The sequence below is a fragment of the Pseudophryne corroboree genome, chromosome 6 (genome assembly GCF_028390025.1).
Source record: "Pseudophryne corroboree isolate aPseCor3 chromosome 6, aPseCor3.hap2, whole genome shotgun sequence".
Lineage (NCBI taxonomy): Eukaryota > Metazoa > Chordata > Amphibia > Anura > Myobatrachidae > Pseudophryne > Pseudophryne corroboree.
Genome location: NC_086449.1, coordinates 327,382,499 through 327,406,467, shown reverse-complemented (window position 1 = coordinate 327,406,467; position 23,969 = coordinate 327,382,499). Strand labels below are relative to the sequence as shown.

Genomic DNA, 23,969 nt, shown 5'->3' with positions numbered 1-23,969 from the left:
ACAGTGGTGTACATAAATCATCAGGGCTACACTCGAAGCCACATGGCAATGATGGAAGTGTCAAAAATCCTCCCAATTGGCGGAACGCCATCTGCCAGCCATATCGGCAGTGTTCATTCCGGGAGTCCTCAGCTGGGAAGCAGACTTCCTCAGTTGTCAGGATGTGCACGCTGGAGAGTGGAGTCTTTATCCAGAAGTCTTTCAACTCCCAGTGGGGCCAACCAGATGTAGACCTGATGGCATCTCGAGACAATCACAAGGTTCCAGTCTTCGGAGCAAGGACAAGGGATTCTCAAGCAGCGTTCATGGACGCACTGGCAATTCCATGGAACTTTAGGCTGCCATACATGTTCCCTCCGGTGTCATTCCTGCCCAGGGTAATACGGAAGTTCAAGCAAGAAGGAGGAATACTACTTCTAGTCGCTCCAGCATGGCTCAGACGGCATTGGTTCTCAGACATGCAGGGTCTCTCGATAGAGCGTCCTCTTCTACTTCCTCAACGCCCAGACCTCCTCGTTCAGGGCCGTTGTGTCTACCCGGACCTGGCCAGACTGGCTTTGACGGCTTCACTCCTGAGCGCAAAAGGATTCTCTGAGGCGGTTATTCAAACTATGTTAAAAGCCCGTAAACCAGCTTCACCTCGTATTTATTACAGGGTCTGGAATTCTTACTTCACCTGATGTGCTGCTAAGAATTATTATGCATATACTTTCAGAACATCCAGGCTTCTGGATTTTCTACAACAAGGCCTAGACTTGGGCCTTTGTCTGGCCTTCCTCAAGGTCCATATATCTGCCTTGTGGTGTGGTTTTAGAGAAAAATTGCGTCTCTTCCTGACGTTCACACTTTCACTCAAGGTGTTCTACGAATTCAACCTCCCTATGTCTCTCCTGTGGCTCCATGGGATCTGTTTGTTGTTCTGTATGCCCTACAAGAGTCTCCATTTGAACCTTTTGAGTCTGTGGACCTTAAATGCCTTACGCGTAAGGTCGTGTTTCTATTTGCTATTGCCTCTGCTAGGAGGGTGTCGGACTTGGGCGTTTTGTCCTGTCCTTCACCCTTTCTGATTTTTCACCATGACTGGGCAGTTCTTCGAACTCGCCCAGGTTATTTGCGTAAGGTGGTATTATCTTTTCACCTTAACCAGGAGATTGTGGTTCCGGCCTTCATCTCTTCTGGTTTGTCCTCCAAAGAAAGATCTGTGGATGCGGTACGGGCTCTCTGTATTTATGTGGAAAGTACTGCCTCTATCAGGAGGTCAGATTCCCTTTTTATACTTTTCACAAACGTGGCTGGCCTGCGAATAAGCAGACCTTGGCCAGATGGATTAGAATGGTGATTGCACAAGCCTATGCGCAGGCTGGGCTCCCAGCTCCTGCTGCTATCAAAGCCCATTCTACTCGGTCTGTTGAACCTTCTTGGGCGGCCCGCGGTGGCGCGTTTGCATAACAATTGTTCAAGGCCGATACATGGCCCTCTCCGAACACGGTCATCAGGTTCTATGCCTTTGATACTTCTGCCTCCCAGGATGCTTACTTTGGACGCCGGGTTCTTGTGCCCTCTACAGTGCGTCCCCTCCCATGAGGAACTGCTTTAGGACATCCCCTGTGGAATACCAGTGTACCCCACTGCAGAAAAGGAGATTTATGGTAGACTTACCATTGTTAAGTCTTTTTCTGCGAGGTACACTTGATTCCACAGGGCACCCACCCTGACGCACTTAACTTCTTTGGGTTTGTATGGCATTAACCGCTAGTCCCTTCTCCTGTCGTGAGAATGTGGTTCTATGTGACTAACATCTGCCATCTTTTACCTGCTACTGCATTGGACTGGTTAACAAAACTGAGCTCCAGTGCCTGGAGGCGGGGCTATAGAGGAGGCGGTGCAGTGCATCCTGGGAACAGTCAAAGCTTTAGCCTGTTGGTGCCTCGGATCAAGATCCAACTCTACACCCCAATGTTATTCCCTGTGGAATCCAGTGTACCTCGCAGAAAGATATTTAACAATGGTAAGTCTACTATAAATCTCCTTTTCTTGTAGTTCATAAGGGATGCTGGGCGCCCACCTGTGTGCTTCGACTGTTCCTGCAAGTTTTTGTTCTTGTGTGAATGTTTCCATCAGCTGTTGCTGTTTCTGGTTGCACTAGCCGTTGCTAGTTTGTTCTGCTGTGTGCTTGTTCGTTAATCTCACCACTAGTTGTATTGTCATGTTTCCTCCTCTCAAGTATGTCCATCTCCTTCGGGTACTGTTTTCCTAGACTGAGCTGTGAGGGAGGGCATATAGGGGAGGAGCCAGCACACAGTGTTTGAAGAAATGTAAAGTGCACCGGCTCCTTTGGTATACGTCTATACTCCATCGTACTAAGTGTCCCCAGTATCCCTTATGGACTATGAGAAAAGGTTTTACTGGTAGGTGAATAAAATCCTATTTTCTCCCTAATTAGTAGCATCATAATAGCCTTCTCTCATTCTGCCAGCAGATCATTAGTAGTTTCCACTGTGCCAACTGTACTTTGTGTACTGTACGCTAAACAGTACAAGCATCCTGCCTGGTGAGCTGGTATACGGCTAAGGGCATGTGCGCGCACATTTCAGTCTTTATTTCAATCTCCCCTCTGTTGCATTTCTTGACAAGGAAATGTTTGTGGAGGGACAGAGTGCCTGTGCCTAAAGAGACCGGTGACAGGCACTTCACTTGTGTTTGCCCCCGTGCACTCTGTTACAGTATCATTATGAAAGGTCTGTTTCCCCTATGTTTCCTGATGAGCACTGGAACTATGGGGTGACTGGAAAACTAATGGTCATGTGCACATAGCCCAAGGCTCTCTACTCATGAAGAAGGGTTATAAATTAGTCTTAAGAACTGATTCATAGTGTGATATCCATTTACAGGCACTGTAAACGGATCTAAAAATATGTATGTTGTAGAGTTATTCGCACTGATGAAAACAAGGGTATTTACGTTCTATGCGCGTCATGTAAAAGTCAGCCACTATATTGTAACCTATTTTTTGGACGGCTTGCGTTTTTTATTTTGTTACTTATATATTAAGTAAATGCAGTTTATATGCAATTCCACGAACACTTTGTAGTAGTGCTGCATATTGCTCTGTGGTCATTCCTGAGCTGCACTAGGGTAACTGTCTTCGTTCACTTGTGAGGCAAGGGCATGTGGAATAGGAAGACAGCATCTTTGCAGTGAACATAAATTATGCATGCATCCACCCTGACTCTAAAATAGTCTTAATATTTGCATGCACTTTTGCATAGATAATATATATATTTTCTGTAGACATCAATGACAATAGTGACACCTACTGGCTAGAAGTAGGTATTGCACTCAGTTAACCTCTTCCTTATTAGCCCAATCACAGCACACAGCATTCCAAGTGACTGCAAGGTGCTACTTCCTAGCCTGGACAGGAAATCCTGTTATACCACAAGGATTTTTCCCAGATCCGTGCCGGTTGTTGTCTGTCTGTTTAGAGCCCGTTTTCGCTAAACACAGTAGTAGGGTAACCCAAATTTGAAAAACAATACGAAGAAAAAAGTGGGGGAAAATTGTAAAGATTTTACTTATAGCCTTATTTCTTTTAGCGCTAGACAAATCCATTTGTAGGAAAGTGAATGCGTGCATATAGAATGGGGGCTTTGTTCAAAAATTAGATGTGTTTATTTAAGACAAAAAGGATGCGCTCCAAATGTAAAACATTGAAGTGTTCATAAAGAAGCTAAAATACCAAATACAGTAGCAGGATGGAGCATATTTTTGTTGTGTGTGCGTGTTTTCTTTTATCATGTAATGTGATCTGTAAAAAAATAAATAAAATTGTACTAGTTTATGGTTGAAAACCAACAGTTAACTGAATGTAACTGTTGGTGGTGTCAGTGTGCCAGGTGCTGTTGCCGTGAATAGGGACGTGAAGGGGATGTGCTAATCCAAACAAGTATGTTTAGATATGCTTTATACAGCACAGCAGTTTCATGATTAAATATAATGTTTATCACCCCCCCCCCCCCCTTCACTGCCCCACCTTTAATATATATGTTATGCTTTTGATAAGATGAGACGTTAACAAGTATTTATCATTTTGTACTGGTAGATTCTGTTGGACACAAACTGTTCCTGACAATGTAGGCCAGCCCAGGTATTATACGGAAAGTGTTATCAATTCACAGGGACACTTCTAAGGAGGCCCATTGAGGCAGTAATCCATGCAAAAGGGGCCCTAACCAAGTACTGAGTACATATGCATGATTATACTTTTCAGAGGGCCGACATTTCTGTATTTAAAATCCTTTCTCTTACGTCCTAGATGATGCTGGGGACTCCGTAAGGACCATGGGGATACACGGGCTCCGCAGGAGACATGGGCACTTTAAGAAAGACTTTAGGTATGGGTGTGCACTGGCTCCTCCCTCTATGCCCCTCCTCCAGACATCAGTTTACTACTGTGCCCAGAGGAGACTGGGTGCATTACAGGGAGCTCTCCTGAGTTTCCTGTCAGAAAGTATATTTGTTAGGTTTTTTATTTTCAGGGAGCCTGCTGGCAACAGACTCCCTGCATCGAGGGACTGAGGAGAGAGAAGCAGACCTACTTTTGTGAGTTTCAAGGCTCTGCTTCTTAGGCTACTGGACACCATTAGCTCCAGAGGGATCGGTACGCAGGTCTCACCCTCGCCGTCCGTCCCAGAGCCGCGCCGCCGTCCTCCTCACAGAGCCGGAAGGTAGAAGCCGGGTGAGTATGAGAAGAAAAGAATACTTCAGAGGCGGCAGAAGACTTCATGATCTTCACTGAGGTAACGCACAGCGGTGAAGCTGTGCGCCATTGCTCCCATACACCTCACACATGGCAGTCACTGTAAGGGTGCAGGGGGGGGCGCCCTGGGCAGCATATAAACCTCTCTCTGGCAAAAAATAAAAAATAAAATATATATATATATATATATATAAAAAAAAAAATATATATATATATATATATATATATATATATATATATATATACACACATACATATACAGCTGGGCACTGTATATATAAAGAGCACCCGCCAGTTTTTAGTATATTTGAGCGGGACAGAAGCCTGCCGCCAAGGGGGCGGGGCTTCTCCCTCAGCACTCACCAGCGCCATTTTCTCCACAGCACAGCGCTGAGAGGAAGCTCCCCGGACTCTCCCCTGCTTATTCCACGGTGAAAGAGGATTTTGAAGAAGGGGGGGGGGGGGGGGCACATAATTTGGCGCATATATATATATATATATATATATATATATATATATATATATATATATATATATATATATATATATATATATATATATATAATTCCAAGAATAACCACCAGAGGGATCAGACTCAGAAAAACCAGCACACTGCTTGAATGCAAAAAAAAAATAGCTTTTTACTGATAGTGAAATAAACAGTGATGTTTAAAAGACAGCAAGCATATGGCACACATGATAGCAGCATATGAAGAAACCAATAGATACTTAACGTCCCGACAGCTGTTTCGGCTATCTTCTTCAGGGGATTGAGTAAAGTGTCATGATGCTGACCACTGCACACACCGCAGTGTCAATTCTTAAAGTGTCATGTGCCTGTATATATATATATATGTACAAACAGCGCTACTGGGTAAACATATATTTATATAGTGTTTTTTCCTGGGTCATATAGCGCTGGGTGTGTGCTGGCATACTCTCTCTGTCTCTCCAAAGGGCCTTGTTGGGGAACTGTCTTCAGATAAGAGGATTCCCGGAGTGTGTGGTGTGTCGGTACGCGTGTGTCGACATGTCTGAGGTAGAATGCTTTCAGGGGGAGGAGGAGGAGAAAATGAATGTGGTGTCTCCGTCGACAACGCCGACACCTGACTGGATGGATATGTGGAATGTTTTAAGTGCTAATGTAAATTTATTGCACAAAAGATTAGACCAAGCTGAAGCTAGGGAACAGCCAGGGTGTCAACCCATGTCTGTCCCTATGTCGCAGGGATCTTCGGGGTCTCAAAAGCGCCCACTATCCCAAATAGTAGACACAGATACCGACACGGATTCTGACTCCAGTGTCGACTACGATGATGCAAAGTTACAGCCAAAATTGGCTAAATGTATTCGATATATGATTATTGCAATAAAAGATGTTTTGCATATCACAGAGGAACCCCCTGTCCCTGACACGAGGGTACACATGTATAAGGGAAAGAAACCTGAGGTAACCTTTCCCCCCTCATATGAGTTGAACGAATTATGTGAAAAAGCTTGGGAATCTCCAGACAAAAAACTGCAGATTCCCAAAAGGATTCTTATGGCGTATCCTTTCCCGCCAACGGACAGGATACGGTGGGAATCCTCCCCTAGGGTGGACAAAGCATTGACATGCTTATCCAAAAAGGTAGCGCTGCCATCCCAAGATACAGCTACCCTCAGGGATCCTGCTGACCGCAAGCAGGAGGTTACCTTGAAGTCTATTTACACACATTCTGGTACCTTACTCAGACCGGCGATTGCGTCGGCCTGGGTTTGTAGCGCTGTAGCAACATGGACAGATTCCTTATCAGCGGAAATTGAGACCCTAGATAAGGATACCATTTTATTGACCCTAGGGCATATAAAAGATGCTGTCTTATATATGAGAGATGCTCAAAGAGACAGTGTACTGGGTTCTAGAATCAACGCTATGTCGATTTCTGCTAGACGAGTCTTATGGACCCGGCAATGGACAGGTGATGCCGACTCAAAGAGGCATATGGAGGTTTTACCTTACAAGGGCGAGGAATTGTTTGGGGAAGGTCTCTCGGACCTGGTCTCCACAGCTACAGCTGGTAAATCAAATTTTTTGCCTTATATTCCCTCACAGCCTAAGAAAGCGCCACATTATCAAATGCAGTCCTTTCGATCACAAAGAAACAAGAAAGTACGAGGTGCGTCCTTTCTTGCCAGGGGTAAGGACAGAGAAAAAAAGCTGCACAACACAGCTAGTTCCCAGGAACAGAAGTCCTCACCGGCCTCTACAAAATCCACCGCATGACGCTGGGGCTCCGCTACAGGAGTCCGCCCCAGTGGGGGCACGTCTTCGAGTTTTCAGCCACATCTGTGTTCACTCACAGGTGGATCCCTGGGCAATAGAAATTGTTTCCCAGGGTTACAAGCTGGAATTCGAAGAGGTGCCTCCTCGCCGGTTTTTCAAATCGCCCCTACCTGCTTCTCCCCCGGAAAGGGAGATAGTGTTAAATGCAATTCACAAATTGTATCTTCAACAGGTGGTGGTCAAGGTTCCCCTGCTTCAACAAGGGAGGGGATATTACTCAACCCTGTTTGTAGTCCCGAAACTGGACGGTTTGGTCAGACCCATTTTAAATTTTAAATCCCTGAACCTATACTTGAAAAGGTTCAAGTTCAAGATGGAATCGCTAAGAGCGGTCATCGCCAGCCTGGAAGGGGGGGATTTTATGGTATCTCTGGACATAAAGGATGCATACCTTCATGTTCCCATTTATCCACCTCATCAGGCGTACCTGAGATTTGCGGTACAGGATTGTCATTACCAATTTCAGACGTTTTGGGCTTTCCACGGTCCCGAGGATTTTCACCAAGGTAATGGCGGAAATGATGGTGCTCGTGCGCAAGCAAGGTGTCACAATTATCCTGTACTTGTACGATCTCCTCATAAAAGCGAGATCAAGAGAGCAATTGCTGAAGAGCGTCTCACTTTCACTGAAGGTGTTACAGCAACGCGGCTGGATTCTCAATATCCCGAAGTCGCAGTTGGTTCCTATGACTCGTCTGACCTTCTTGGGCATGATTCTGGATACAGACCAGAAAAGAGTTTATCTTCCGATAGAAAAAGCTCAGGAACTCATGACTCTGGTCAGGAACCTATTGAAGCCAAAACAGGTGTCAGTGCATCACTGCACTCGAGGCCTGGGAAAGATGGTGGCATCATACGAAGCCATTCCCTTCGGCAGGTTCCATGCGAGGACATTCCAATGGGACCTACTGGACAAGTGGTCCGGGTCACATCTACAAATTCATCAGTTGATCACCCTGTCCCCCAGAGCCAGGGTATCTCTACTGTGGTGGCTGCAGAGTGCTCACCTTCTAGAAGGCCGCAGGTTCGGCATTCAGGACTGGATTATGGTGACCACGGACGCGAGCCTCCGAGGTTGGGGAGCAGTCACACAGGGAAGAAACTTCCAATGTCTTTGGTCAAGTCAAGAGACTTGTCTTCACATCAACATCCTGGAACTGAGGGCCATATACAACGCCCTACGTCAAGCGGAGACCTTACTTCGCGACCAACCAGTTCTGATCCAGTCAGACAACATCACCGCAGTGGCTCATGTAAACCGCCAAGGCGGCACAAGGAGCAGAGTGGCAATGGCGGAAGCTGCCAGGATTCTTTGCTGGGCGGAAAATCATGTAAGCGCACTGTCAGCAGTGTTCATTCTGGGAGTGGACAACTGGGAAGCAGACTTCCTCAGCAGACACGACCTGCATCCAGGAGAGTGGGGACTTCATCGGGAAGTCTTCGCACAGATTCCAAGTCAGTGGGGACTGCCTCAGATAGACATGATGGCATCCCGCCTCAACAAAAAGCTACAGAGGTATTGCGCCAGATCAAAAGACCCTCAGGCGGTAGCTGTAGACGCCCTAGTGACACCGTGGGTGTTCCAGTCGGTCTATGCGTTTCCTCCTCTTCCTCTCATACCCAAGGTGTTGAGAATAATAAGAAAAAGAGGAGTGAGAACAATTCTCATTGTTCCAGATTGGCCACGAAGGACCTGGTATCCGGATCTGCTGGAAATGCTCACAGAAGATCCGTGGCCTCTTCCTCTACGACAGGACCTGTTGCAACAGGGGCCCTGTCTGTTCCAAGACTTACCGCGGCTGCGTTTGACGGCATGGCGGTTGAACGCAGGATCCTAGCGGAAAAAGGCATTCCGGATGAGGTCATTCCTACGCTGATAAAGGCTAGGGAGGATGTGACAGCTAAACATTATCACCGTATATGGCGAATATATGTTTCTTGGTGTGAGGCCAGGAATGCTCCTACGGAAGAATTCCATCTGTGCCGTTTCCTTCACTTCCTACAGACTGGAGTGAATTTGGGCCTAAAATTAGGCTCCATTAAGGTTCAGATTTCGGCCTTATCCATTTTCTTTCAAAAAGAATTGGCTTCTCTACCAGAAGTACAGACTTTTGTGAAGGGAGTGCTGCATATTCAGCCTCCTTTTATACCTCCGGTGGCGCCTTGGGACCTTAACGTGGTGTTGAGTTTCCTTAAGTCGCACTGGTTTGAACCGCTTCAAACGGTGGAGTTAAAATATCTCACTTGGAAGGTGGTCATGTTATTAGCCTTGGCTTCGGCTAGGCGAGTGTCGGAATTGGCGGCTTTGTCTCATAAAAGCCCCTATTTGGTTTTCCATATGGATAGAGCGGAATTGCGGACCCGTCCTCAATTCTTGCCTAAGGTGGTGTCATCTTTTCATATGAACCAACCTATTGTGGTGCCTGTGGCTACGCGAGACTTGGAGGATTCCGAGTCCCTTGATGTAGTCAGGGCTTTGAAAATTTACGTGGCCAGAACGGCTAGAGTCAGAAAAACAGAAGCACTGTTTGTCCTATATGCGGCCAACAAGGTTGGCGCCCCTGCTTCAAAGCAGACTATTGCTCGCTGGATTTGTAACACGATTCAGCAGGCGCATTCTACGGCTGGATTGCCGTTACCAAAATCTGTTAAGGCCCATTCCACTAGGAAGGTGGGCTCGTCTTGGGCGGCTGCCCGAGGGGTCTCGGCACTGCAACTATGCCGAGCTGCTACTTGGTTGGGTTCAAACGCCTTTGCAAAGTTCTATAAGTTTGATACCCTGGCTGAGGAGGACCTCCTGTTTGCTCAATCGGTGCTGCAGAGTCATCCGCACTCTCCCGCCCGTTTGGGAGCTTTGGTATAATCCCCATGGTCCTTACGGAGTCCCCAGCATCCTCTAGGATGTAAGAGATAATAAGATTTTAAACCTACCGGTAAATCTTTTTCTCGTAGTCCGTAGAGGATGCTGGGCGCCCATCCCAAGTGCGGACTACTTCTGCAAGACTTGTATATAGTTTTGCTTACATAAGGGTTATGTTATAGTTTTCATCGGTCTTGGACTGATGCTGTTGGTTTCATACTGTTAACTGGTTAGTATATGACAAGTTATACGGTGTGATTGGGGTGGCTGGTATGAATCTTGCCCTTGGATTAACAAAAATCCTTTCCTCGTACTGTCAGTTTCCTCTGGGCACAGTTTATCTAACTGAGGTCTGGAGGAGGGGCATAGAGGGAGGAGCCAGTGCACACCCATACCTAAAGTCTTTCTTAAAGTACCCATGTCTCCTGCGGAGCCCGTCTATCCCCATGGTCCTTACGGAGTCCCCAGCATCCTCTACAGACTACGAGAAAAAGATTTACTGGTAGGTTTAAAATCTTATTTTTTTTATTGATTTTATATAATATTCTAACTTTCTGAGATTTGGGGTTATCTTAAACTGTAAGCCACAATCATCAAAATTCTAACAAATAAAGGCTTGAAATATCTAACTTTGGATGTAATGAGTCTATAATATCTTAGTTTCACCTTTTAAGTTGAATTACTGACATAAATGAACTTTTGCATGATATTCTAATTTTCTGAGTTTCACATGTAGTACCCCATATTCACATTATGACATAGAATCCCCAGTTCATATTACGCAAGATTACAGTGCCCCCAATCTATATTGTGCCACAGTACAGTGTACCCACTTCATTTTATGCCACACTATGGTGCCTCCACTTCATATTGTGCCACCTTACCGTGCCCCAGTTCATGTTATGTAAGATAGGGGCAGATGTATTAAGCATGGAGAAGGCATAAGGAAGTGATAAACCAGTGATATGTGCAAGGTGATAAACACCAGCCAATCAGCTCCTAACTGTTAATTTACATATTGGAACTTATTGGCTGGTGCGTTTATCACCTTGCACATATCACTGTTTTATCACTTCCTTATGCCATCTCCAGGTTAATACATCTACCACATACTTCCATCCAGTTAATTTTGTACCATATTACAATGAGCAGGTCCAGGGGCATAACTTAATATATATTGTAGGCCCAAGGCAAAAATTTGCAAGAGCCCCTACATACCACCCAATGGTGAAAAATGTATTTAACATGTAACTGTGACAGGGAAGGTGGCCCCTCTCAGCTTTGGGCCCAATAGCAGCTGCACTTCCTGCACCTACAGTAGCTACACCCCTCTGCTGTTAGTATTTCATACATGACATTTATAATACTTTCTCCAAACAGCGTATGGTGAAGTTTTCTCTCAAACATGACGCAAAATGTAGTTAACCCTACAATATACACTGTTTAAAAGATTTCTATTTGAATATTTATTTAGCAGGTGAGCCCACACCCTCCTGACAGGCTGTAATCTCATATTTGCATCCCCTGAAGTTTTGGAGAAAGTAATCAGTTGATTGAGTTGATATTTGTACTTATAGATCTGTCAGACCAGATTAAATCTTCCAGCATGTCTAATTGAGCCGATAATGGTCGGCCACATCTGGCAGTGTATGTACTACTGCAGCTGACTGCCCGAGGTTTTCCCTGTTCCTCCCCAGGGAAGGAACAAAGAGATTGTGTGGTCATACTAATATCTCATGAAATCTGATGACTTCAGCTTGTCACATAAATGTCTGTCTGACCGACGTTGTATTCCATAGTGTATGTCCAGCATTAGTCCTGCAAACAGAGGTATGGGGTAGATATTTTTGCTATAGGACACTATATAGTTGCTGCAGACCAATTTACATATGTACATCCTTGAAGTTGGTCTCCTGGTGCTGTTATGATGAGTTAGAATCTGCACACGTGCATAAAGAATACTGCACTGAGACACAAAAGCATTAGTTGATGGTTTAATTTATTAACTTGGTTTCTATTTCCAACCGATCACATCAAAATATATTGTTTCATCTGCGTTAGTGTTCTTCATGGTCACCAGCTGTAATAAATATTTCATTAAATATTTATTACAATATTTAATAATTAATACAAATATTTGTATTAATGTTTCATCTCTGCTGTGTTTCAGAAACATTTTAAACTCAGTCTATCTGCATCACTTACGGGTAACTGTATTGCAGAATGATGCAGCATTGTTGCAATAAACAAAACTTCCTCTTGGCTGCCTCCCATTCTGTACTGTAGTATACAAGGGAGGAAGGGGAAATGGAGAACTCAGACTGCTGGATTTCCTTTCATATAGAAGTTTTACATGTTCACGGTCCTCTTTGCCTCACAAATAGGTTAGATACATCTTGCAATATATATGCTTATTTTTATTTCAGAATTCAACAGTGAAATTCATAACCTTAATTTACAGCTCTTATTTTAAATAGTATTTGTTATATTAAACCTTTTTAGATGACACATTTATGCCTTCAGTTGTATCTAGCACACAGGGAGCCATTGTGTTTTGTTTCAGTGTACGATACTGCACTTAATATAAAGATATCAGAGTATAGTCTACTGTATGTTGGTCTTTACAGGCTACTTGGTATAAGATAAATAGGTTGGAGGTGAAGGCCCAGTTATCCACTAGATGCTTGGGAATTCAATTGGGCGCAAGGTTTAATGAGGTAAACCCTGAGTACATCGTGACCAATTTTGAATTACCGTGGGTATGCTCACTCCCAATACCCGTGGTGTCCAATTTATCAGCGCTGAAAACCCTGCGACGTGACAAAATATATATATTTTTTTTAAATAAAATTGTGTAGAATAAGTTTGACGTAATTCATTAATATAATTAAAAACGTAAAATTCCTGAGCGTTTTTTTGGGGAAAAATTAGCAAGTAAAGTGGTTAAGTATGTGAGGTGTGTAGAGTGTCAGTGTATGTGAGTGACCCCCATTGTGTGTGACCCCTCCCCTGTGTAGCGTATTCCCTCCCCAGAGCCCCGGAGACATATCATCTTTTTAAAATCTAGTATACAATAAAAATATCAATCTTTATGCTATACTGTAGGGGTAGCCATCGACTGCTGTACCATCAATTGATGGTTTATCCATGAATGGTTCAGTACTATGCATGCACTGACCACAGCCATTGGGGTTGCAATCGATGGGCCCATCAACTTTAAACACTGTTAAACTATGTAGGATAATTGCCCATCCCAAGTCAGTAGTCTTGATGCCATAATCAAAATTATCCATGAAATTAGCTCTGACAATAATATGGATATTAACCCCTGGGACATTTTTTCCAGAAGCATTGTGAAACCGTAATTACTGAGTACTGTAGGTACTATGTTTATATTTTCTCTATGCACGACCCACCGTTTATACACCGTAAGTTAAGGAAACATTCTGTACCAGTGCTGCAGTGTACCCAAAGGCCCCTTTATATTATTTTGAATGCTTACATATTAGGTTAAAAGGTTTCCTTTGTCTGTCTACTATTGCCATATGCGGCCTATATAGGGCTGGCGATCACTGAAGACAGCAGCTTAGGGACTAGAGTCTGGCACTGGCTCATGTTACGGGCTATGTACATACAGCAAATAGATGACAAATAAGAATATAAGGTAAACATTAGGAAGATTTTTCTTAAGGAGTGTATCTAATAAGCCAGTGGTGGCCAACACGTGGCTCTTGAGCCACATGTGGCTCTTTCTTTATTCAAATGTGGCTCCCAACACTCAAAGTCACGTGACCACAAGAGATCTGTAAACTGCTGCATTCCAGCCAGACATGCAGCAGCACTACGTAGACTGAGAACTGAGGGAGCCAAATACTGGCTGGAGTGACACATGGGGGAACTAAAGTGTATTATGTGAATCTGGCCTTTTCAATTATTTGATGTAGAAGTGGCTTTTTCATTGTATTTTATGTTGGATCTGGCTTTTTCGATGTATTTTATACCAGTGGCGTGGCCTAGCAGGCACAAGGTCACACCCCATTTTTGCAAGTCCGTTTTCAGCTCAAAGTCGGCTTTTTGATGTACCTAACAAAATATCTTGGCTCTTTGTCTCTGACTGGTTGGCCACCCCTGTAATAAGCTATATAGCATGCTATGATGATAGATTTGTCTATGGGTTTACTAATGTTACATACAAGTCTTGAAAAGATTAACATATAATCAATGCCACTACATTGGTGCTGACTAGAAATTGTGCTCATGCCAGTGAGGTGGATTGAGTAAAAGTACATTTTCTGTTTTAAAAGTTTGTAATTGTATTTTGGTCCGTTCTGTTTACCACAGCATTAATGGATTTTCTCTTGCGTCCAGGATGCTGGGGACTCCGTAAGGTCCATGGGGTATAGACTGGCTCCGCAGGAGACATGGGCACTCTAAAGACTTTAGATGGGTGTGCACTGGCTCCTCCCTCTATGCCCCTCCTCCAGACCTCAGTTAGATCCTGTGCCCAGAGGAGACTGGGTGCACTGCAGGGGAGCGCTACTGAGTTTCTCTGAAAAAAGACTTTTTGTTAGGTTTTTTATTTTCAGGGAGCACTGCTGGCAACAGGCTCCCTGCATCGTGGGACTGAGGGGAGAGAAGCAGACCTACTTAAATGATAGGCTCTGCTTCTTAGGCTACTGGACACCATTAGCTCCAGAGGGTCGGAACGCAGGTCTCACCATCGCCGTTCGTCCCGGAGCCGCGCCGCCGTCCTCCTCACAGAGCCGGAAGATAGAAGCCGGGTGAGTATGAGAAGATAGAAGACTTCAAAGGCGGTAGAAGACTTCTGATCTTCTATGAGGTAACGCTGCGCGCCATTGCTCCCAACACACACACACACCACTGGCGGCACTCTATGGGTGCATGGCGCAGGGGGGGGGCGCCCTAGGCAGCAATTATTAATTCTCTGGGGACACTGGCATAGATATATACTGCGGAGGCAGTATATTGCAAAACCCCCCGCCAGTATAAAGATTTGAGCGGGATTGAAGCCTGCCGGTAAGGGGGCGGAGCTTGATTCCTCAGCACTAACCAACATAATTTTCTCCATAGCACGCTGCAGAGAAGCTGGCTCCCCGCACTCTCCCCTGCTGAACACAAGTACAGAGGGCAAAAAAGAGGGGGGCACATTTAATTGGCGCACTGAGTATATTTATAAAAGCGCTGTACTGACTGGGATTTATTCCAGTGTCCGGTGGCGCTGGGTGTGTGCTGGCATACTCTCTCTCTGTCTCTCCAAAGGGCCTTATTGGGGGACTGTCTCTCTATATATAAATATATATAAATACCAAATGTCCGGCACTCTCTGTTCCACTTCAATCAGCTTGTTCTGGTGCGCAACCTCTTGCGGAGCATACAAACAAAGAACCAAATGGAGGCACTCAGAAAGAAAAAGACGACACACCGCTGGATAGGTCGACGTTTCAGGGACGAATCCCTTTTATCAAGACACGTGTCTTGATAAAAGGGATTCGTCCCTGAAACGTCGACCTATCCAGCGGTGTGTCGTCTTTTTCTTTCTGAGTGCCTCCATTTGGTTCTTTGTTTATATATATATATATATATATATATATATATATATCTATCCCTGAGTGTGTGGGGGTGTCGGTACCTGTGTGTCGGCATGTCTGAAGCAGAAGGCTCATCTAAGGAGGAGGTGGAGCAGATGAATGTGGTGTCTCCGTCGGCGACGTCGACACCTGATTGGTTGGATATGTGGAATGTTTTAAATGCAAATGTGTCTTTATTACATAAGAGAATGGACAAAGCAGAGTCCAGAGAAAAGACGGAGTCAATCCATGGCTTTGGCTGTATCACAGGGCCCTCCAGGGTCTCAGAAACGTCCCCTGTCCCAAGTAGCAGACACTGATACCGACACGGATTCTGACTCCAGTGTCGACTACGATGATGCGAGGTTACACCCAAGGGTGGCCAAAAGTATTCATTATATGAATCATTATATGATTATTGCAATAAAAGATGTTTTGCATATCACAGATGACCCCTCGGTCCCTGACACGAGGGTATGCATGTTTAAGGAAAAGAAACCTGAGGTAACCTTTCCCCCATCTCATGAGCTGAACGCGTTATTTGAAAGGCTTGGGAAACACCAGACAAGAAACTGCAGATACCCAAGAGAATTCTTATGGCGTATCCTTTCCCTGCACAGGACAGGTTACGGTGGGAATCCTCGCCCAGGGTGGACAAGGCTTTAACGCGCTTGTCCAAAAAGGTGGCATTACCGTCTACAGACACGGCAGCCCTCAAGGATCCTGCTGATCGCAGACGGGAAACTACATTAAAATCAATTTATGCACATATGGTTGCCTTGCACAGACCGGCAATAGCGTCGGCTTGGGTTTGTAGCGCTGTAGCAGCTTGGGCAGATACCTTGTCATCTGACATTGATACCCTAGATAGGGATAGCATTTTATTGACCTTAGGTCACATTAAAGACGCAGTCTTATATATGAGAGACGCTTTGAGAGACGTTGGGCTGTTAGGTTCGAGAGCCAACGCCATGGCGATTTCTGCTAGGTGAGCCCTATGGACCCTCCAATGGACGGGTGATGCCGACTCAAAGAGACATATGGAAGTTTTGCCTTACAAGGGTGAGGTTTTATTTGGGGAAGGTCTCGCGGACCTGGTTTCCACAGCTACCGCGGGTAAATCTACTTTTTTACCTTATGTTCCCCCACAGCAAAAGAAAACACCACAATATCAGATGCAGTCCTTTCGGTCGCATAAGTCCAGAAGAGGTCGGGGCTCTTCCTTCCTCGCCAGAGGTAAGGGTAGAGGGAAAAGAATGCCTGCTATGGCTAGTTCCCAGGAGCAGAAGTCCTCCCCGGCTTCTACTAAATCCACCGCATGACGCTGGGGCTCCTCTGAGGGAGTCCGCACCGGTGGGGGCACGTCTTTGACTCTTCAGCCACGTCTGGGTTCAGTCAGACGTGGATCCTTGGGCGATGGAAATTGTATCCCAAGGCTACAAGCTGGAATTTGAAGACGTGCCTCCTCGCCGATTTTTTTAATCTGCTTTACCAGCTTCTTCCCCAGAAAGGGAGATAGTTTTAGCTGCAATTCAAAAACTGTGTCAACAACAAGTGATTGTCCAGGTTCCCCTAGGGCAAAAGGGGAAGGGGTGCTATTCAACCCTGTTTGTGGTCCCGAAACCAGATTGCTCGGTCAGACCCATTCTAAATCTAAAATCCCTAAACCTGTACTTGAAAAAGTTCAAATTCAAGATGGAATCGCTCCGGGCAGTTATTTCCAGCCTGGAAGGGGGGGATTTTATGGTGTCACTAGACATAAAGGATGCATACCTTCATGTCCCCATATAGCCCCCTCATCAGGCATATCTGAGATTCGCTGTACAGGACTGTCATTACCAGTTTCAGACGTTGCCGTTTGGGCTTTCCACGGCCCCGAGGATTTTCACCAAGGTAATGGCGGAAATGATGGTGCTCCTGCGCAGGCAGGGAGTCACAATTATCCCGTACTTGGACGATCTCCTGATAAAAGCGAGATCGAGAGATCAATTGCAGAAAAGCGTGTCGCTCTCCCTGAGAGTGCTGCAGCAGCATGGCTGGATTCTAAATCTACCAAAGTCACAGTGGATTCCAACGACTTGGCTATCTTTCTTAGGCATGATTCTGGACACGGAACAAAGGAGGGTTTTTCTCCCGATGGAAAAAGCTCAGGAACTCCAGAACATGGTCAGAGACCCGTTAAAACCGAAAAAAGTGTCAGTCCATCAATGCACTCGAGTACTGGGAAAAATGGTGGCGACCTACGAGGCCATCCCCTTCGGCAGGTTCCATGCGAGGACGTTTCAGTGGGACCTTCTGGACAAGTGGTCAGGGTCCCATCTACAAATACATCAGAAAATAAGCCTGTCCCCCAGGGCCAGGGTGTCTCTCCTGTGGTGGCTGCAGAGTGCTCACCTTCTCGAAGGTCGCAGGTTCGGCATTCAAGGGTTCTGGTGACCATGGACGCGAGCCTCCGAGGATGTCACATTTTCAGGGACTATGGTCAAGCCAGGAGGCTTGTCTACACATCAACGTACTGGAATTGAGGGCCATATACAACGGCCTACGACAAGCGGAGAATCTTCTTCGCGACCTACCGGTTCTGATTCAATCAGACAACGTCACAGCTGTGGCTCATGTAAACCGCCAAGGCGGGACAAGGAGCAGAGTGGCAATGGCGGAAGCCACCAGGATTCTTCGCTGGGCGGAAAATCACGCAAGCGCTCTGTCAGCAGTCTTCATTCCGGGAGTGGACAACTGGGAAGCAGACTTCCTCAGCAGACACGATCTCCATCCAGGAGAGTGGGGCCTTCATCAAGAAGTTTTTGCAGAGATAACAAGTCAGTGGGGACTTCCACAAATAGACATGATGGCGTCACGCCTCAACAAGAAGCTTCGGAGGTTTTGTGCCAGGTCAAGGGACCCTCAGGCAGTAGCGGTGGACGCCCTGGTGACACCATGGGTGTTTCAGTCGGTCTATGTGTTCCCTCCTTTACCTCCCATCTCGAAAATACTGATAATCCTAAAACGAAAAAGAGTGCAGACAATACTCATTGTTCCGGATTGGCCTCGAAGGGCCTGGTATTCAGATCTTCAGGAAATGCTCACAGAAGATCCGTGGCCTCTTCCTCTCAGGGAAGACCTATTGCAGCAGGGGCCCTGCGTGTTCCAAGACTTACTGCGGTTACGTTTGACGGCATGGCGGTTGAACACCAAATCCTAGCGGGGAAAGGTTTTCTGGAGGAAGTCATCCCTACTCTGATTAAGCCTAGGAAGGAGGTGACGGCGAAACATTATCACCGTATCTGGAGGAAGTATGTATCTTGGTGTGAAGCCAAGAATGCTCCTACTGAAGATTTCCATCTGGGCCGTTTTATCCACTTTCTACAGACAGGAGTGGATATGGGCCTAAAGTTAGGCTCCATTAAGGTACAGATTTCGGCCCTATCAATTTTCTTTCAGAAAGAATTGGCTTCTCTCCCAGAAGTCCAGACTTTTGTAAAGGGAGTGCTGCACATCCAGCCTCCTTTTGTGCCCCCAGTGGCACCATGGGACCTTAACATGGTGTTACAGTTCCTATAATCTCACTGGTTTGAGCCTCTTCAAACGGTGGATTTAAAATTTCTCACTTGGAAGGTGGTCATGTTGTTGGCCTTGGCATCTGCACGGCGGGTGTCCGAATTGGCGGCTTTGTCTCACAAGAGCCCCTATCTGATTTTCCATGTGGATAGAGCAGAATTAAGGACTCGTCTTCAATTTTTGCCTAAGGTGGTTTCATCTTTTCATATGAACCAACCTATCGTGGTGCCTGTGGCTACGGGTGACTTGGAGGATTACAAGTGCCTTGATGTAAAATTTATGTAGCCAGGACGGCTCGGGTTAGGAAAACAGAGGCACTGTTTGTCCTGTATGCAGCCAACAAGCTTGGCGCTCCTGCTATTGCTCGCTGGATCTGTAACACGATTCAGCAGGCTTATTCTACGGCTGGATTGCCGTTACCAAATTCGGTAAAGGCCCATTCAACTAGGAAGGTGGGCTCTTCTTGGGCGGCTGCCCGAGGTGTCTCGGCATTACAACTTTGCCGAGCGGCTACTTGGTCGGGTTCAAACACTTTCGCTAAATTCTACAAGTTTGATACCTTGGCTGAGGAGGACCTCATGTTTGCTCAATCGGTGCTGCAGAGTCATCCGCACTCTCCCGCACGGTCTGGAGCTTTGGTATAATCCCCATGGTCCTTACGGAGTCCCCAGCATCCTCTAGGACGTAAGAGAAAGTAAGATTTTAAACGTACCGGTAAATCTTTTTCTCCTAGTCCGTAGAGGATGCTGGGCGCCCGTCCCAGTGCGGACTAAATTCTGCAAGACTTGTATATAGTTATTGCTTACATAAGGGTTATGTTACAGTTTTGATCAGTCTCGTGCTGATGCTGTTTTGTTTCATACTGTTAACTGGTTCGTATGTTCCAAGTTGTACGGTGTGGATGGTGTGGGCTGGTATGTATCTAGCCCTTAGATTAACAAAAATCCTTTCCTCGTACTGTCCGTCTCCTCTGGGCACAGTTCTCTAACTGAGGTCTGGAGAAGGGGCATAGAGGGAGGAGCCAGTGCACACCCATACTAAAAGTTATTTTAGGTGCCCATGTCTCCTGCGGAGCCCGTCTATACCCCATGGTCCTTACGGAGTCCCCAGCATCCTCTACGGACTAGGAGAAAAATATTTAGCGGTAGGTTTAAAATCTTATTATTTTTAGATTGAAGCTGTTGCGCCTTATGTGTGGCAGGGTAAAAACGCTGATCTCCTGTAGGTTCCAGCAGACTGGCATCTTCACATGCTACACTATTGTAGGTACTTGTTTAGTATTAGAAAACTGTAGTTTTTAGGGGGAGAATCACATATCTCTAACACTTGCTGTACCCTTGTTTTTCTCATCAATAAACAAACATACATATATATATTTACAGTGTCAAAATCTACAAAATTCAATGGGCGATCTCCCATATAATGTGACAGGAGATCGCAGGGCGATATTCAATTGATGTGTTATTACACTGATTGCGCCCATAGAGGTTGGGTTTAGCAGCGTAAAGTGGCTAAACCTAACCAAACTAATGGGCTCAAACGGGTCACCTTGCACAATAGCCAACAGCCATTGCACCCGAACAGAGCAACAATTGAATTGCTCCATTGGGCATCATCTAATGGATGCCTGCACGAAAACAATTGAATATCGCCCACTGTATTTCGTGCAGTTCCCGACATCATAGAAACTCCTTCATGTGCACTGTGCAATTAATAACTTTCTCTCCAGTGCAAAGTTAGTGATGGACACATCCGGGGTTGTATAACACATACTGAACAGTACACTGAGATGAGGCTTCTTTGGATCATTCATTTGGTAGTTGTGTTTGCAATGTGTGGGAGTGGAGATCTTCCCAAATTCCAATTTTGTCTCACCATGGTGTCTTCTCCTTTTCACTCTCCCTGTTTGTTGTCTGCATGCAACACACTGGTGTATTTCTTGTTCCTTCTCATTCCTACACTGTACTACGTGGTGCATTACGTCTTCATTTGTTGTCTTTTGGTTTAGAAGGGCTGTAGAGCCAGGTTAGGAGACCTACACCTTTCCAACAGAAATGTTATCCTTATGCGCTCTTACAACAGAAAAAGTGAATTATGTATGTGTTAGTTTTATTTTTCTTGCAAATTAGATTGTTTCTGGACATATTCTGGAAGAGCTGTTAAGGTTCTCTGTTAAACAGACATCAACACCTTCAGTCATAAGTTAGTTGAAGTCTCCAGAAAGATAGTTATTGTTTCATCAAAGTCTGGTTTCAGTCTCTGATCTCTACTGTTTTTCCCTTTCCATGGCAGGTGCTGCTGTTTTTTTAAAAGAAAAAGGAAGAACCACTCTCAGAGACATCACAAGTGAACTCCCATAATCCTCTGGGGAGGAAAATGAGAATGCAGTCTACAGTGTCGCTGTGTCAATGACTCCAGGGCTTTGGGGGAGAGGATCTAGGTTCTACGTGGTGTAAATCTCAAAGGAAAAATAGAACACCAGAAAATCGAATGTCGTTGGCTGTTATGGAAGGCCGACCCACAAATGGTTCCTGAGACATGTGCAATAATGCCGATCTCTCAGAGCCAAGAGTCCTAAGAGAAAGGACATGCCTATGGCTCAGAATAGGGATTGTCAGGGACCACCCCTTCCCATTTATTTGTATTAATTGTATTGATTACTGCACTCCCTCCATTGCTTGAATGCAGCAGCTCTCCACCCACCTTTATAGCCATGGCTGGGGGTTGCATCTCGGCTCCCTATTTCACCTCCATCCCAGTACTTGGGAACGGAGTGAACAGAAACTTGACTACTTTTTACTTTAAGAACCCTGTTTATTCCCCCTTTTTTTTTTTTTTTTTTTTTTTTTTTTTTTTTTTGACTCCTTTGTTCCTTTTCTATCTCCTTAGAAATAAAGTATAGACAATTTAAAGCATTCCACAGTAGATGGGCTGCTTCCTGCATGGGTAAATGCCTCACGGAGTCTGTGTTGCACTACTGGCTTTAAACTAAATATACCTTTTTGTAAGATGTGTACATTCTCTTGCTCTGCTGCACGTTCACCTCAGAGCGAGGCTTGGGCTCAGGTTTTAGGATGATGAAGCCTTGTCTCCTGCTTAGCTTTATGTAAACAGCAGACCACAGCTGATAAACTGAGGAGAAGTATTTAGTGTTGCTGCTTCAGGGGAAAAGAAATTAGGATAGAAATTGAGAAATGGACTAAATACTATTGGAATACCTCTGTATGCTTGAATTCCTACTGTTGATCTTTTTGCAATGTTATGCTTTTTTTTTTCTTAAATAGGCACCATCAGTTCTCTAATCTTCTTTTTTTTTTTTTTTTTGCATGGTATTGTAGACAATACCTATACTACAAAACAATACTTTCTTTTTATTTTCAAAAATGAAGGGTAACAAATGTTCCCCTGTTCTATAGTATACACTGAAGAAAACTGTGAATCCATTACTTTTTTTTTCTTATGTTTCTTTTAACCAATCAAAGCTGGTTCTATGTTTTTTTTGTTTGTTTTTTTTTGTAGATATGGGCAATTTGTGTTTTATCAAAGCAGATGGATTTTGTTTTCTTTTGTGCAACAATGAAATCTAGGTATTCATGTAAATAGAACAAAAAGCAATTCTCCGATTGCCATGATATATAGCAATCCGCCAAGTAAACATGTTACACCAGAATGCTAGGAATGACCGTGCCCTAATTTAGAGGTCAGCCAATCCGATTTCTACATTACATTTCTGTTCTCTTACCCTGGGCTTAGAACCAGCCATGAAGTCTAACCTTTTCAGTCTCAAATTGAGGAATTATGCATAATCCAGCATCATGTAGGTTGTACTGCAGCTTGTTGACCATTTGTGAGCCTTTAATAACCAGAAATGGTTATTGCTAATGCACTGATGAGATTGGGGTACCCAGAAGTGGTATGATACAGAGGTTTCCCTACTGCTCCAGTGCCTTTTATTTTGTTCTGATCAGTCTTCATTTCAAACTTCCAGACACTGAAAATAAATGCCACAAGGATATGCCTCGTAAAGATGCTTTACTGTGTTTTTGGAGGTGAACCAAGGACTTGAGTTAATCCTCCTTCCGTTTCCTACTCTTCCACAATGATGGATCACCCCCTCAGGAAACTTCCCATGTACCTGCAATGTACAAAGATCACCCTCTTATTTGTTTTTTTTTGTAATTTTTGTTTTTAAGGTATATTTAATTTAGAGTATTGCATTGCACTGTAGCTAGAAGGGGATTTTTTTAAGCTGTTTTTGTGTTTCTTTTAAGAACTTTAATAAATGTTTGTCTGTTTAATGTTTCTGGTTGAGGAATGTGAGGTTATTAAATTTAAAGATTTGAGTTGGTATGGTTTGAATGCATTTTTAATAGAGAAGATGTTTGTTTTTTTCCTGGTGGACCTGTAATTGAGAAGAAGGAACTGCTTCTTAGAAAAACTGTTACCACATTGAAAAGTACATTTATGGCTCTATTTACAGTAAATTAAATTTGAACACTGTTCTTTGTGAAAAATGTTTACACTTTTTAATGGTCTACAAATTTGTTTCCATTTAGGTAAAATGAATCCTTTATAATTTTAAGCAATTGTAAGTACCTCAGGATCCCATGAGAAAAAGCATTATGGAAACAATAAGCATAGGGGGCGCAAAATAATGCAGATCAATTTATTCACAAGGGTTTAAAATTATTTAAAAGCAGTCACAAAGAAGTAATCCGTACCAAATATCTCACCGCTGTGGACTTAATACCACATGTTTGTATTAGACACTACTCCTCTGCCAACCAGAGACCACCTCAGTACTCTCGTGGCCTGTCTGACGTGGAGTTCCTGTCCTGGCTCGAACCTTTTGTACATATGGAGATGGCGTCCCAACGA

At 44.6% G+C, this 23,969-nt stretch overlaps 1 protein-coding gene across 6 annotated transcripts in view; it reads left to right on the top strand.

Moving 5' to 3' along the window:
- CSNK1G1 (casein kinase 1 gamma 1) overlaps positions 1 to 23,593 on the top strand; it is a 214,087-nt gene extending 190,494 nt beyond the window's left edge. For all 6 annotated transcript variants that reach the window (XM_063926348.1, XM_063926349.1, XM_063926350.1 and 3 more), the window contains one exon: positions 21,384 to 23,593. In XM_063926348.1, the coding sequence (XP_063782418.1) occupies positions 21,384 to 21,441 (58 nt within the window). In that variant the 3' untranslated portion in view covers positions 21,442 to 23,593. The remainder of the gene's footprint in view (positions 1 to 21,383) is intronic.
- Positions 23,594 to 23,969: the final 376 nt, after the last annotated feature.